We start from the raw sequence: 16429 nt of genomic DNA on the forward strand, positions 1-16429 counted from the left end.
TCTAGGTATTTATGGAGAGCTGTATAGGACAGAAAACAGAACATACTTCTGGGGAACGTGTTCTAAGAAAGAAATCCTTCCCTGTTTCAGCATTCAGAAGAGAACTCTTGAAGGTACCATCTCAAGTCGTGACATAGTTCCTAAGTGCCAGTTTAGGTGATAGTGTTATCTACAGCTATGTATACATAACCTCCTTGTATGGAAGGGTGGAAACCAGACGGTTCGTGTTTTCCTCTTAAAAGTTACGGTCATTACTATGGAAAAGGATGGCAGCCCTCAAAGGTCAAGAGCATGCCTCAAACCCTGTGTGTGAGATAGCTGGGGATCACGATAAGTGAACTCTCGTGTTCACAAGCTAAGGAAGGTTTAAACTACGATCTCACATCTTAGCCCGAAACTGTGCAACTTTAAGCTTCCTTGAATATTATTATTTTTGAAAGAGCTACTTACCTTCATGGCTACTGGAGAAGTAGCCCCCTCTCATGTAGGACGACTGGCAGTTAGGCACTTCTGAAAGAGAAACAGACACACACACTCCTGTCAGTCTCTGCAGCTGAATCAGCACATCGGTCCAACTGCAGCACTGCAGGAAAGCCCCTAAACTTTCTCCTGCTCCAAGGTCATGTCTTTTTGGCCTTGTCTTGGAAAAGGGGTACCACTCTAGTAAGCAGCGTGGGAAACACTATGTCCCACCATCTGAATGGAGGACTCAACTCACAATCAAGAGAACTGGGAGGAAAAAATACTCTCATAACTTGCTCATTTTAGAAACTAGTTAACGTCAAACCTCGTGAGAGAGTTAATGACAGAAGAAGAAAATGGCTTTCAAAAGGCCAACGTGGCCTTCTGCCTGTCCTGACTCAGGGGCTTTGGGGTTTGGAGGGGCAGGAAGGTCACTTTAGAGCTTTCCCAGTTTGCTCTCCTTTACTGCTGATGGTCATATCCATTTCTGCTCCAAGAAGTGAGGGTATTTTTAGGTCAAAGAGATGAGGGGATGGGAAGTGATGAAGCTAGGACAAGAATGGGCAGGAGTGAGGAACTGCAGCTTGGCAAGCACATTTCTCCCACGTTATTACTGTTAGAATGGAACCCATGCTGAAGCGATCTCTTCTTCAGACACCATGTTATCAAGGTGTCCATCGAGACAAAAGACAATGAGCTGAGCTGTGCCCATGTGGGATGAGGCTTCACCCTGGGAACACCTCTCAGATCAAAGCATTGTAGATACGGTAACATCTGCTGGGTGTCTTGCTTTAAGGGAGTGGGATGGGGTGAAAGACTCATAGGACCGATTAAAATGTCAGTCCCAAAGGGAAAATGCTGCTGGTCATGCCTGCTCCTGAGAAAAATACATCAGAGCCTTCAGGAGGAATGCGAGTGGACATTTTATAAGCTATCGATACCTATACTTGGTAATTTTTCCATCATAAAGCAACAGATGTCTCCCTTCTGCCTACCTCCCCAGCCTTTCCCATAACCAATTTCTGCCTGAATTGAGCAATCTATGTATTATCTCAGAAGGCCGAGAGAAAATCCTATATCCTATTCCATTTGCAAAAGCCACTGAGTACATACTGCCCCACCCCCTCCCCAGGATCTTCAAGGAAAGCACGCACAGGAAAGGTTGATAACTGACCCACCACCCTCAAATTCCTTTAGCACCAACTGCAAAAAGAAAAGGAGCAAAAAAGTGTCATTTTTAAAATACGGGTAAATGAAGAAGAGGAAAGAGTTTCTAAATGTGCAAGCTGCAAAATTCCCACTCTCCTTTCCCATAATGATCTCATTTAATAAGCCTGGCCTATGAGATATGTAGTCAGTGAATGAGTGTTCGGGTGAGGGTGGAGAGGACTCCCAAGGCCAGCTTAAACTTCTTTACGTTTAAGTTTCTAGATAAGAGGTAACCCAAAAGCAAACCATACGTGTGCTAACATGTTATACCTCTCCCTGTGTACACTGGCAACAGCTGAAGGACACAGGAATTTTCCCAGATGAAAGTACTGCAACAGAGCAGCGACCCCTATGAAGCAACTAACAGGACAAACTTTTCCATGGCGTACCCAGCACCCTACACAGCCATGACAGACCAGGCGATTTCTCAGAACACCACTCATTTCAAGAATAGAAAGAATCCCATCCTACATGTGGACTCTCTTATATTTGTATTGGGAGTTTAATGGGTCACTGTATTCAAAAAGAAAGCCACAAAACTAGAGGCAGGCCTAAAATGCAGAAATAATATCCCCCGTGTCCAGTGACTCGAAAGATGACCGGTCTTAAGAAAGGACATCACCAAGACTGGATGGCGGCAATCTTCAGGCTTGGACTCAGATGTACTGTGCACCACTTCTGAATGCCTACTGCTCTTCCTACCATTTGCATGGCTTTTCTGTTTTGTTTTGTATTCAGTTATGCATAGACATGTTTGCTTTACTAGCTCCTAAGTTCTTTGAGGGCAAATTTTAAAAAACTACTCCCCAAAGCCCTGCACATAGAAGAGACAGTAACAACCTGACAGATGAATGAGAGACTGAAGAAAGGAACGGCATGATTTTATGCTTACCTGAATCAACGCAGTAATCCCGGGGCTCCTGCTTGATTCCCATTGGTGACTGGAATCCATGTGCTGGGGGGCCCGGCATGCCTGGGACCCCATGTTCATAGAGTGGGTCATGGTATTCTTGTTTGAATCCCTGAGGGGGTGGGGGGGGTGCAGGGACGATAGGTTCTGACATTTGCCGGTGGTAATTGGGGCGATTATCTCCAGGAACTCCTGACTGAGGAGGGAAGGGGTGGCAGGGTTCAGACAGTTGTCTCTGAAATCTGCAAAAAGAAAGTAGTAGTTACATTGTTAAGTAAGAACAAGATGAATACCGTGTTATAGCACTGAGGATTAGAAGTCCAGATTAATGGAATTATTTGCAAAGTACTTATTAATGCTTATTTCTGGACATCTTACCCTCTTCCCAAAATTATATCACACATTTCAAACCTCCTGAGTCAGGGACTGGCCAAAAAAATAAATAAATAAAACAATGAATGACATGGGAGCACCTTATTTTCCATGAATTTTTATTTCATGCACAGTCTATGTGTATAGTTGGGCCAGATTACGTATCTGAATATATAAAACCAATTATTTGCAAATATCACTAACATGTTATGTTTGTTCACTGGTTCATTCATTTTCTAACCTGTAGACAGAATTAATTTTTAAAGACAGAGGAGTATTTAACCAGAAGTTAAACAGTTAGAAAACATAGTTAAAAAAAAAAGCCTATATGTAATAGCAATCAAAGCCATAAAATCCCTAGGAAAAATCAGGAAATGTGTAGGCTATACAAGAATAAAATCTTAAAACTATTTTCTAAGCAACGATCTAATGAAAGAAAATATTTAGAACCTGGAAGGTGTTCACTCACTGAAAATTATTCTGTAAAAGCAATTCCTTCCTAACCAACTTGACAAAATGATTCTAAACTTTAAAAGATTAAGAAAGAATGATCTATTAGACTGACAAATATTATAAAGCCACAATAACAGGAATACAAAGAATGAAAGATAGGCATGTCAAAGGAATCCAACGAGAAGTCACAAACTGTCAAGCATATTCCAGAATATGCTACTTGTTAAGGTTAGCATTTCAAATAAGAGGGGAAAAAGATCCCTGTTTTATACCACATGCCCAAATTTTTATATAAAGATTTCAATGTGAAACCACGATAGTAAATATATGTGAAAACATATCTTGGAGTGAGGAAAAATCTGTCAATACATCATACCAACAGCAGATATCATGAAGATAAATATGGATATATCTCCTTGTATAAATTTCTGTAAGTCAATAAACACAAGAAACCTAAAGAAAAATGATAAACTGGGGGGAAAAATCTATAATAGTCAGAAAATACCAGAAACAAGGCCCCAAATTAAACAAACTGAGGAAAAATCTCTAACAGATACAGTAATGTTAATACTGTTGATATAAAGGGCTTTTAAAAAGTCAATAAAAGATGGACACACCAACAGAAAAAATGGGTAAAGAACATAAACGGGGAAATCACTAAAGAAGGGATGTAAATGGTCATAGACCAAAAGTTTCACTTCATTAGTAATCAAAAAAGTAAGTTTTAAAAGTCAACAATGTAACCCTTAATATTAAGGTCTTACTCTCTACTTTTAGTTTGATCCTATTAATAGTTTTAATCAAATAATTTGAATTTGATCAGAATCAATCTGTGACAACAGGTGGCCAATAGATTTCTAGAACATCAAGACTTAAAATCTTAAACTGAAGAGATTTGTGTGCAGATAAAACACTGTTTAGATCAGGGTATAGCATGGCTCACTCTGTGAGTCTTTACTATCTTACTAAAAGCAGCACCACAAGACCATTTTATAACATGAAGATCACCAAACTATTTTATATATATCTATCCTTTTCTCCCAGACACCAAAAGCATCAGAATCTGCCTGGCCAATTATTTAAACGAGTTTTATGAACTCTGTAAGGTTCAGTGGGCACTGAATGCATTACAGTGGATTGTCACCAGGAGCGCAATTTTCAAGGTTGCTGTTATTTAAGGAAACCCTTCTGTGGTCTTTGAAGTGTAAATTTGAAACTTGGGTTTAGGCTTGACATTTAGAATACAGGCACCAGAAGCATGCTGCACCTGATTTTTTTTTTAACGCAAATTCTGAAGAAGTGGGCAGAAAAGAAAGTGAAGATACTCTTTAGGGCTTTTTAAAATAAAGTACCCAAAGTTTATGCTAGCAGGAACAGTAACGAGGGCACCCACTTTCCATGTTCTCTCCCTTCCCCGCTTTGCAACCTTCCTAGCACCTTCCAAAGTAACGTCCACAAATCACTTCCTTGATGGCTCTGAGACGGCACCAAACTGCTCAGTTCTGTAACCGGAGCCTGTGCAGCTGGCAGGCCCAATCACTGCACTTCCGCTCAGCGCTCATCTTCTCACTTTCCAGAATGAAACTCTAGAGTTGGCCTGCTATGGTCCCCTCAGGAAAAGGTACTTCCAGGTGGGCACCAGCCAGCAACCCTCATCCCCTCCCCCCAGCATAACTTTAAGGATGCATGAAGCTTACAGGCCTGGGATCTGCAGAACAGATTCTATAACTGGGATTGTTTTGTCCTAGTTTGTTTTGAGGGAGCGGGAGTGGCAAAGGGGAGCTTAAGGGTAGGTCACAAAACCAACATATTTGGAAGAAAGGTTCTCTCAGAGCTTGCTGCCGATAATGGCTTTTATTTGCAGAGATTAGCAAAGTAATTCAGTTCTTGTCCTCAAATACATTCTGTGAACTTTACTCACTGACCTTCATTTGAACCCCCTTCCCCTTTCTGCAATCCTTCTGAAGTATCTAAGAATGTGTTGTATACATAGCACAGCTATGACAGAGATGCCTCTTGTTTACTGAGGCAGGCAATCATTTTCAAGGGAGGGGTGGCTTGGCTCCTAACAGACCTCTTTCTTCCTCCTGATAACCACTCCCCCCTTCCACCACCCCCTCACCCCGTGATCCCAACAGATTTCAGACCATAGTGAGCTCACAGTTGGTGAGCAAAAGGAGACTTCTGACTACTGAGCAAGCCTAAATTCAATAGGTTACAGATTAAGGCTTTTTTCAGTGCCAGTTTATTTAAAGAATCAGTTATTTATTTATTTGTCAGATTTATATAGCGCCTTTCCTCCCAAGAGCTCACCCACGCTACCAACATTTGGTTTACATTATGAAAACCGTTAGATGCTTTTTCTGCATTTCCTTTTCGGTTTCTGCTGCCAACACATAGAGTAAACACAATCCTTAGAGAAAAAAGGAGAAAAGTGTGGATTCAACGAAGGCTACACAGTGGCTGGCTATGGGTGCCAGGTGAAGTAGAGTGACAGTTCAGAGGCTAGCCGAGAGATGATACAGAAAATTGGCTAAGAAACCACCAGCACGTACTTAATATTTCCGTTAAAGCTAAGAGAAGATAGAAAATAGAGAAGCAGCATAGCTGGGTAAGAGGCTCTGACTGCGAAGTCAGAACACATTGGGTTGAAATCCAATCTCTACCCCTTACTAGCTGTGTGACCTTGGGTTAGTTATGTAAATGCTCTGAGCCTCAGTTTGCTCATCAGGAAAATAAGGACAGTCGGGTTACTTGTCCCAAAGATCTGTCATAAAGATTACATAAGATACTGTGTGAGACAGGGCCCAGCACGCTGCCGAGTTCTTGATCTTATGTTACCTTCAAACGTCACCATCAACTCCCCATGCCACCTTGACCCCCACAGTAAGCTAAATTCAGAAGGTATGCAAATGTAAGGGAAGATCTTAAGGAACTGGGAGAAGACTTTCCTCCACACAAAATAAGAGTCTCCTAGCTGCCTACTCACTCTCCTGTCTCAGAAAGAGAATGCTGACTTTTATTCCGGGTGGTAACGTACCACCTAACTTCACATAATATTGATTTTCCTGACATATACCAAGAGCCAGGTACTGCTGCAAAACAAAACCCACACATTGTCCCTAAAAAGCCCACCAAAGAACTCTGACACAGCTCTCAGGACTCTGTGAGGCCTGTTGGCACTGCTTAAACTCAAATTGGCCTAAACTCAAATTGGCCTATCTAAACTATGGTAAAACATAAAGAGATGACGAACAAAATATGTCCTTTAAAGGCCTAGATATTTGTCTGATTTCTCAAGATCTAACATGGAAGAAAAAAGGTGATGTAAATACAAGATGTTACCAGGAGATTAGATGGTGAAAGTATTAGTTTTACGTGTACAACATTAGTAAGTCTAATGATGAAAAGATTTAGGGATACAGGGAGGTTTACATTTTTAAAACTTAATATTAAACAGTGAACCAACTAAAGTTTACGTTGTAGTATCTACATCATTTAAGGAAGATTCCTTTAGGATAGTTTTCTTTATGGAACAATAAAAGTGATTTTTTTCTTTTGCGATACGTGGGCCTCTCACCGTTGTGGCCTCTCCTGTTGCGGAGCACAGGCTCTGGACGCGCAGGCTCAGCGGCCGTGGCTCACGGGCCCAGCCACTCCGCGGCATGTGGGATCTTCCCGGACTGGGGCACGAACCCATGTCCCCTGCAGCGGCAGGCGGACTCTCAACCACTACGCCACCAGGGAAGCCCCATAAAAGTGATTTTTGAAATAAAATTGTCATGGAAACATTTATTGAGTACTTTCCCTGTGCCAATGTGACTTCATCTAATTCACCCAATGATCTAGTATTCTCCCATTTTCAGATGAAGAAACCAAAGCTTAGAAAAGTTAAATGCCTGCCTGAGGTCACACAGATAGGAGAGACATTAAGTGAGAGAGCAGTGTATTCCAAAATTCTTAGATAGGAAGTAGCAGAGCTGGGATTCAATCTTAGGCTGTTAGTCTGTTCAACTCCAGAGCCATTGGCCTATACTATTTGTACAATTGTTTCTATAATTGTTTTAAAATACCCTCTTTCTGACATTTAAATAACAGTCATGTAGTCCAGGCAGCTAGAAAACTCCCATATGTTTGGAAATCAAGAAATATATATTTTAAGAACTCCAGGATTGAAGAAATAATAGAAAACACTTGGAACTGAATTTTTTAAATGCCACAAATCAGACCCTGTGGGATACAGCTAAAGCAGGACTTGGGAAGGGAGATCAAATAATTGATTGTCCCAACCATGATATTTTGAGGAGTGAAAAGGGAAGCTATTAGCAATTACTTTCATAAACCATAAGTGACCCAGGAAAAACTGAATGTATGGTCACCCCAGCCTTAGGAGAACCTTTATTTGGTTATATGGTTATAGTATAAAGAAAGCTAAAAAAATTAATGAGCAAATCATCCAACCAAAGAAGTTGGAAAAAACAGAATAAGCAAAGAAAATAGAGTAAAACATTTTAGTAGGAGCACAAATCAATGAAATAGAAAACATCCAATAGAAAGAATGAGCAAAGCCAGAGTTGATTTGTTGAAAAGATGAGTGATATAATCTGCTAAGACTAAGAAGGTCTAGATAAATAGCATCAAAAATGAAAAATGGATAAACAGATGCTATAGAGATTGTTAAAAGAACATTACGAACAGCTTTATGCCAATTAATTTTAAAACTCGTAAAACGGAAAAATTCCTAGAAAAATAATTTATTAAATTCACTCAATTAAATAGGAATCCCCAGAGCAAGACCATAAAAGGTGAAGACACTGAAGCAACCAGTAATTAAAAAATCTTCCCACAAAGAAAACATCAGGCCCAAATGATTTTACTGGTAAATTCTTCCAAAAATTCAAGGAATGAAAACCCCCAAATTCACACGAGCTATTCTGGAATATGTAGAAAGGAGAATACCCTCTACTCATTTGGTGAGTATAACCTCAATGCTAAAACCCAACAAGGACAATGTAAGAAAGAGAAAGTATACATTATTCTCAATCATAAATACAAATGCAGAAGTCCTAAATATATACTGGAAAACCTAGCCCAGCAATGTATAAATGATAATACATAACAAATAATTTTGCCTTATCACAAGTATATGAGGTTGGCTTCACATAACTCAATGTAATTCATAACATTGAAAAATTAAAGGAGAAAATTTGTTTGATCCTCTCAATAGAGGCAGAAAAAGTGTTTGATAAGACTCAGTATGTAGTCATATTAAAAAATGTCAGTACAGGGGCTTCCCTGGTGGCGCAGTGGTTGAGAGTCCGCCTGCTGATGCAGGGGACACGGGTTCGTGCCCCGGTCCGGGAAGATCCCACATGCCACGGAGTGGCTGGGCCCGTGAGCCACGGCCGCTGAGCCTGCGCGTCCGGAGCCTGTGCTCCGCAACAGGAGAGGCCACAACAGTGAGATGCCCGCGTACAGCAAAAAAAAAAAAAAAAAAAAAAAAAACCACTCAAGAAAACAGGATTTGAAAGATGTTTCCCTAGCATTAAAAAAAAAGGGCTTCCCTGGTGGTGCAGTGTTTGAGAGTCCACCTGCCAATGCAGGGGACACGGGTTCGTGCCCCGGTCCGGGAAGGTCCCACATGCCACGGAGCGGCTGGGCCCGTGAGCCATGGCCGCAGAGCCTGCGCGTCCGGAGCCTGTGCTCCGCAACGGGAGAGGCCACAACGGTGAGAGGCCAAGTCAGTACACTAGGGAAAGAAGGAAATTTCCTTTAGCTTGATAAAAGGTAAAAAAGAAAAAACAAAACCAAGAGCAACCCCCCACCCCCAAAAAAATCCTATAGTAAACATGGGGAAATGTAGAAAACAAGCCCTTTTAAGATTCAGAACCAAAAAAATCACCCCATACTGGAACCATTAGAAGTACATTATTCAGTCCGTCAAAGAAGGTTCCATTAAGCATCTATGAAACTCAGTTTTGGATCCTAAAGTGAATTTGCGCTGCCACACATAACACGCTGTTAACAGGAGTGCGTGGAGAGGCATGCGTCAGCCAGGCTACAAGTGTGACTCACTGTCAAGTTCTTCCCTCTCTAAAAACTACGAAATATGAAGGACAAAAATGAACAGCAATTTATTAGGGATGGACTTTAAGAGAGGAAGTGGAAGCAAGAGAAAAACTTGCATATATTACATCTCTTAATCTAGCATCTTTAGGGAATAGTTTTCTATTAAATCACAATTCTAGAAAATGTAGGCTCATCCTTTAAGCTCTGAAGTTCCGATCATAACCACTGAGGGAACCTTCTCAACCAGGCCACTCACTCCTTTAGATTGTGTGGCACACAACAGACCCTTTCTTGATGACTCTGGGGACTCGGTTCTGACTATCGATTTCAGTGTGATAGCCTGTTGCGATACTGATGCCCTTAGGAAGCATCAAGAAGCAAAGGATTTTTCCACCATCAGGGGTATCTCCTTAAATTTTGTCTTTTCTTGAGTTTTTGCTCCTTGATGCCACGTAAGTGCGACAGCAGCGTATTCCAAAATTCTTAGATGATGCTTTTCTTAGTGGAGCCTCTTCAGTTGAATTGTGGGGACTCAACTTGAGATGGAATGACAAATGGAACAGTAAAGATGAAAACATATCTGGCCAGGACTATGGGCATAACATAGGAATATTTTCTAAGTTCCTCCACCCAGCACATGTGAACCTCGTAAACAGCACAGTGAAAACTCCTGTGAGAGTGGAAAAGCTGCATGAGAAGCACTTCTCCTCTTCAAGGAGCAGCTGCTCTTTTAGGATAAATGGAACATGTCTGAACATGCCAAATTACATGTTTGTTTTTTTTTCTCCTCCTTGAGGGGAGGAAATAACGAACATAAATCACGGCTTTCCAACACAGTATTTATCTTCTAAAAACGAATTTTGAGTTGTAAAGAATTATATACTAAGATTATACAAAACATTAAGAATGTACTCTTGATTGGATTATATTTTACTTGTTTAAAGTATAATCTTAGCAAACAATCGCTATCAATAAACATTGAAGACAAGATACTGAGCTAAATGTGGGCTAAAGAAAGGGGTCTAAGTTATGATTTTTAAACCTGAAAGAGTTTGCTCTATTCAACTGAAGAAATAAGGCACTCTGTGAGCAAAACAGAAAAATATAGGTGTTACAATGTGGGCTTAGATAAGTGATGTGGGAATTAAGTAGGATTTTGTAGTTTAAGAGATGGATAAAGTTCTGGTAGTTTAGGAGATAAAGTGATGGATAAAATTCAAGGTCGAAATGGATTTCTCAAGGTCCCTTACTCAGCTTTCAGTAGATTGTTAGCAACCTCCCTCCTGCAAGCATAACCAAAATGGGGTACTTATATGTTAATGTTTTGGCTTCCAAATGTAGGACCCTGTATTTGGCTATGTGACCTTTAGGAAGTCCTTTAGATGCTCTGAGGTCTGATTTTTTTTCCTTATCTGTAAAACGGGTTTTTTTTTAACTCTGCCTTGGTTACAGAGCTGTTAAAAAAAAAAAAAGCTCAAATAAGACTATATTTCCTTCTATCCTGCAAAATATCACATTTTTGTTATGGGGTCAGTTTTGAAGCAATATTCCCTCTAATTTAAATTAAAAGTCAGCAAAGAACAAGCTACAGTTACAAACTAATCTGCCCCACTTTCAGGCAGGCATGTTATTGAATATGTAATTATTAAGCTTGTAATCATACATGACTACAACTCCTATTACTTTTACAAAATCAGACTAGGGATTTTAGTTTGTCTCATTTTCTGCACGGTATCCAGTATCTACAAGCAAAATCAATTGTCATGTTTTTGATGTATTCTGCATCACACAGATATCAAATCTCATTAATAACAGACAAGGGCAATAAGAACAAAATTCACAGTATTGGGTACTTGCTGCTTAAAAAGAAAAAAAGATGGGTTGGAGTAGGTGTCAGGGTAGAAGAGAGGGTGGCACCATGATGTCCCCAAGTGTGACAATAATATTTCCAGGTCCTGCCCTAGAACCACAACTCCATCTCTGGGGTAGAGCAAGAAATCTGCATTATTAATAGCCCCCCATGGGGACTCCTGTACCCTCAGCTTGGAGACTATAGTGGTCTGGGGTAGAAGCCTAAGCACCCAGTCTTGCTTGTATTTCACCTCTCCAGGCACCTGCCCTTCACCCCAATTCTCTCAAGGATCTCTATCACTCCCGTATGTGTGAGGTCTTTTTATTTCAGACCCACCATTCCTAAAGGCAGAGGGTAAGGTGAAGTGAGTGCAAGGTGGACAAGCAGATTTCAGGGAGGAATCACCCCCCAAAAGAAATACCTACTTTCTGGCTCCTGCCTTCGGACACCTGAGGACAGACACTCAAATCTCAGGGATCAAATGTCCTCCTTTTGGGAGGAGGCAAACCTACTTCATCACTGAGACTAAGGCTCCCTGCCTGCCAGGGCTGCAAGGGGATGAATAACCACAGCAGAACTAGGGGATTTCTCCCCCAGTTTAGTTAGCTATTGACACCATCTATTTACACAGACCCCTGGATAAGAAACAGAGATTGGGAGCAAACAGGAATAAAACAGACTCAACACGAAGTAATTTTCCTTTCTATCTGGTGTAATAAAGATAAAGTTTGCTAATTATTTCAAATACCAAACATATACCCCACCCCAGCCCTCCTCTTCAATTAATAATCCCTGCAGAAAATCAGAAAGATACTGTTTAAAAACATAAAACCAGAAAAATTATTGAAATAAAAATGGCATCCAGGCTCAAGTTCACAAGCTTGCAGGCCTAAGGGTGATTCTGCCCACAGAGAGGTTTTGTTTAGTCTGCAAAGTGTTACTGCTGTTTTAAATTTGAGTTAGTTGCCAGCTTAAAACTAAACAAAACAAAACAAAAAAACCTCAAACAAACCTAGAATTTCTACATAAAGATCCAAATTTTGAAAAACTATAGGACTATTAATACAAGGCAAGAACTAGCAAAAGCTTCGTGGTAGCTGCCTCCTTCAGATGAGCTCCCTGTGGAAACCAAGGCCCACCACTGAGCCAGCCCCCAGTCAACACTCTCCCCTCAGGCCCCGTATATCACTGGCGTTTGTGGCCCCCTGGCTTCAGCAGGTGAATAAACACTAACCAGACAAGTTATATAGCTCTTTATGGTGACTTTCACAGCAAAGGGGGAAGGGAATTGGAACCAGACAAGAGTGCTTACTTTTCTGCATTTCACCTAGAAATAAAGAAAGTGACCTCCAATTAAATACCGGCAGGCATCTGGGTTGGACCAGGCCGGGGGAAGAAACACTCATACGTCCTTCCTCTCCTGTCCTCCTCCCCCACACCCACCTATGCAGAGCAAGAAAGACAGAAAGGACAAACAATGGTCACCACCTGGCAGCCCTTGGTAACCACAGACAACTACCCGTTATGTTATCTCCTCATCCCAGAGGGACTTGAAATAAAAAAAAGACAGGTCCGCAGTATATCCTGTATAAAGGAAGGTGACAAGCATCCAAAGTTCTAGAATACTGCAGGTAATGGACTTTGAAGGCTGGGACCTAAGAGGTTAAGTTTGGTGTTTGCAGAGTAGATTCCTTTTACATCTTAGTTTTTCTGAGAATGAATGACTTCGGACAAGTTATTCCTGATGCCTCTATTTCCTTATTCAGAATGTAGAACTACCTGGAGTGAAGTCAAGATCTCTATCTCAAAAGTGAAAAACTCTAAATAAGGTCCTTGGGTAATCCCCTACTGTAAAAATGTGTTAAAAATCAAATGAGTAATAATACCTCCTATAACTCAGCAATCTTCCCTAATATGTAAGTAAAATGGTAATAAAATATTTATGGGTAGCATAAACCAAAGTGCAGTTCTAGCAGGCAGCATCCAACGAGGAGCCATGGTCAACGGACTGTGCATCCTGAGCAGGCCCCTCTTCCTCTGCCTCTGCAACGGGGAGAGTACCAGCTACCTCTCCCCTACCTACTTCACAGGATGTTGTAATGTCTATAACCCATGTGCAGTACCTCAGGTACAGGGTGATATACAAACAGGTCCTATTCATATTATTAGTAGTCTAACATCACAAGATGCCTCAATGGAATGAGATCTTCATAGGTACCTGGTAAATATGACTGCTTCCCCGCTCCCTGGGAGGTAAAGGGGAGGGGGAAGGAGGCAGTAAAGGAAGCCCAGATATGCACCCACCTCTGTTCTGATGGATACTGGTTTTCAGGCATCATCTTTGGCATCTGCAGGGGCTGATGTGGCGGCCGGGGGACCGCAAAGGTTTGCTGCTGTGGTCCAGGTTCTGGAAGTGAATGAGGGCTGGGGGTGGGGCCCACACCTGGTACTGGGCCAGCTGCAGGGGCATGTGCCGAGGTGGGCAGAGTTGCCTGAGGTGGGGGAAATAGGGAATTCTGATGGGTAGGCGACAGGGGGGTGGTAGGAGGGGTTAATGGCTTGAACCCAGAGGGAGGCTTCCTATCATAGGCACTGTAAACAGAAAAAGAGAAGGAACCATTTAGCTGCAATGAAGCCATTAGCATGGTCACCAGGTCCAGCTTGCAGCCCACGGTTGCCAGGAAATGACAGCATTAACATAGTTAAATTGCTGGCAGCCCGAGGGAATATTTGTACCTCTGCAAAGTGACAAACACACTGCGTCACAGGGACTTGTTTAACACTTCTAGTGATTCTTCTCAAAGATAATTTTAGCCTCTGCTTCCGGTTTCCTTTTTCCCCTTTTCTAAAAGAACTCTCCATGTATGCGTGGGCAGGGGTGGATAGATGAGGGGAGAAAGTATGCCTTGGGAGGAGTTTTCTGGCCCCCTCTCCAAGAATTCCAGGGTTCCCAGGAATTAGAATCTTTATTGAAGATAAATTTCTGCTGTAACATCACTTAACAACTCTTCTCCTCCCCCTTTCAGGCAGGCCTGTGTTTATCTTCCAGAGCAAAGAATGATTTAAAATTAAAGCTTCATTCCTGGGGCCTGGATATTCTTAAGTAAAGGGCACAAGCATGGGGACTTTTTCATATATTCTGATTTGAAGATTACTTCTTTGGTGCTTAAAGTTCACATTAACATATGATAGACATGAAGAAGCATATATTCCCTCCCTCGAAGCCACAGATCAAATATCCCAGCATTCAAGGTTCTTTCCCTTAGGAGGGCTCAGTACCCCATGAACTCAGTCCCCCCCGGAGAGCCGATTTAACAGTTTTGCATTTTACGTGCAGACAAAGCCGCATTTGGACTGGCTACACCTAGAGGATCATTACATTGCCACGAAAGATGGGGTGCGCTACACTGAGCATCTGCTGAGTAATACTGTAAGCAATCAGCGTGCCGGCCACTTCCTGGCCAGCCTTCCTCTGGCTCCACTTACCAATAGTTGTAGAGGCACTTTTCTCCATAATTAGCACCGAGAGCCTGTTCATGGCTACAGGACGACAGCTCAGAGGAGGGGCTGTGCAGCTCCCGTTTGATCTTGGTTGGAGGTGGGGCATGAAGCACCACTAAAATCAGAAGAGGGATGAGGGAGGAACAGAGGACAGCTGATTAACAGGGAGCACAATGCTTCCTTCTGCAAACCCTATACTAGCTGATTGTTCTTGGAACTCGTGTCAAATCACATGCCAGAGAAAGCCCAACCCTTAACACAGAGCCTACCATCTAAAACCAATGAAACGTTCTTTAAAGTCAGAAATCATCATCTGACACTTTACATTAGCCAAGTCTGTTTTCACCAAACTTCTTTGGTGTTGGGTCTGCTTCCTAGCAGCTCTGAGGCCCTTAAAGAACCTGTAGGTGATGGTTCTTCAAGAAAAATGCAGGTGTGATAGAACACCAAGGATTGCAGATAAGAACAATTTTGTTTCTGAAAAGGACAAAACAACACCAAAAAGATACTGGTAGACATTACACGTTAGCTTATCAAAGGCTTAAAATTCCTGTGGCAAAATACAGAGGCATATATACAAATTAAATATATGACTTAAAAAAAAAAACACATGATTTTTCAAAGTCCTTCCTCAAGCAACTAAATATTAGCTCTGAGTAAGAAATACGCAACTTTAGGGGCATTTCAAAATTTTTAAAAGCAAAGGAATACAACGATGGACCAAACCACAACCGAGGAGAGGTTAACTGCATTCTTCTCCAGGAGGAGGCCTGGAAACCTCTGTGCTCGTGTCGGCTCCATGCGTCTCCTAGTACCCGGCCACGAAGGGCAGGCTCTCATAACCAATCCTTTCACAGATGGTGCCAATTACTTTTCCTAAATTGATAGCATACAGAGCTGTTGCTTTATGTTTAGAAGTCGACTGCACATTCCATACGTGATTCTGAGAGGGCAGAGGAGTAAGAGTTTTTCAAACCAAGGTGACTTACATGCAGTGGCAAAACCCAACCAGTTTTGTCTTTTCTGCCGTATCTACAAGCTAACTCATTTTAGACAGGGCGTTTTACCCAAAGTAGAAGGGCAAACTCTAAAGATGCTGCATCGTAAGGGTTGTCTTCTAGCTACGGGCTAGCATTGCTACTCTCTGTCCAGCATCTGGGAAGGAGAGGGAGGGGAACGAGTTAAGCTTTCCTGCCAGCTGTTCTCCACTGGATCCAAATTCTCATTAAATAGCTAACAGAGCTTAGTGCTCTGGTGACCCACTAAAGTTTTCCGTTCCATTCAATCTTTACTTCTAAGCCATCTTCCAGGAGATTGGTTTTCTTAGTGATTCTATTAGGGAGAATTAGCTAAAGGATCATCCCTTTCCTGTCTGGTAAGACTGAACAATCTTCCCACCAACTGGTTTCTCAGGTGCCTCCTCCAACCCCTGAATTCTGGACTCAGAAGTGAACAAATGAGACTGAGGACTAGATCACAGATGACAAGTTTATAAAGCAAAGTCCTGCCAGGGACTGACTGGCAAGGGCAGGTTTTCATTATTCCTTTCCTACATAATGCCAACTGCTTTTCCCGAACATGCAAAGTAAGCTCAGAACTGG

General features: G+C 41.8%; 1 protein-coding gene across 3 annotated transcripts in view; it reads right to left on the bottom strand.

The window, feature by feature from the left end:
- ETV5 (ETS variant transcription factor 5) overlaps positions 1–16429 on the bottom strand; it is a 56732-nt gene that overhangs the window by 14163 nt on the left and 26140 nt on the right. For all 3 annotated transcript variants that reach the window (XM_004278459.2, XM_049709964.1, XM_049709965.1), the window contains 4 exons: positions 14814–14943; positions 13632–13919; positions 2564–2823; positions 451–510 (listed from right to left, as the gene is read on the bottom strand). In XM_004278459.2, the coding sequence (XP_004278507.1) occupies positions 451–510; positions 2564–2823; positions 13632–13919; positions 14814–14943 (738 nt within the window). The remainder of the gene's footprint in view (positions 1–450; positions 511–2563; positions 2824–13631; positions 13920–14813; positions 14944–16429) is intronic.

Source organism: Orcinus orca, chromosome 5 (genome assembly GCF_937001465.1).
Source record: "Orcinus orca chromosome 5, mOrcOrc1.1, whole genome shotgun sequence".
NCBI classification, from domain to species: Eukaryota; Metazoa; Chordata; class Mammalia; order Artiodactyla; family Delphinidae; genus Orcinus; species Orcinus orca.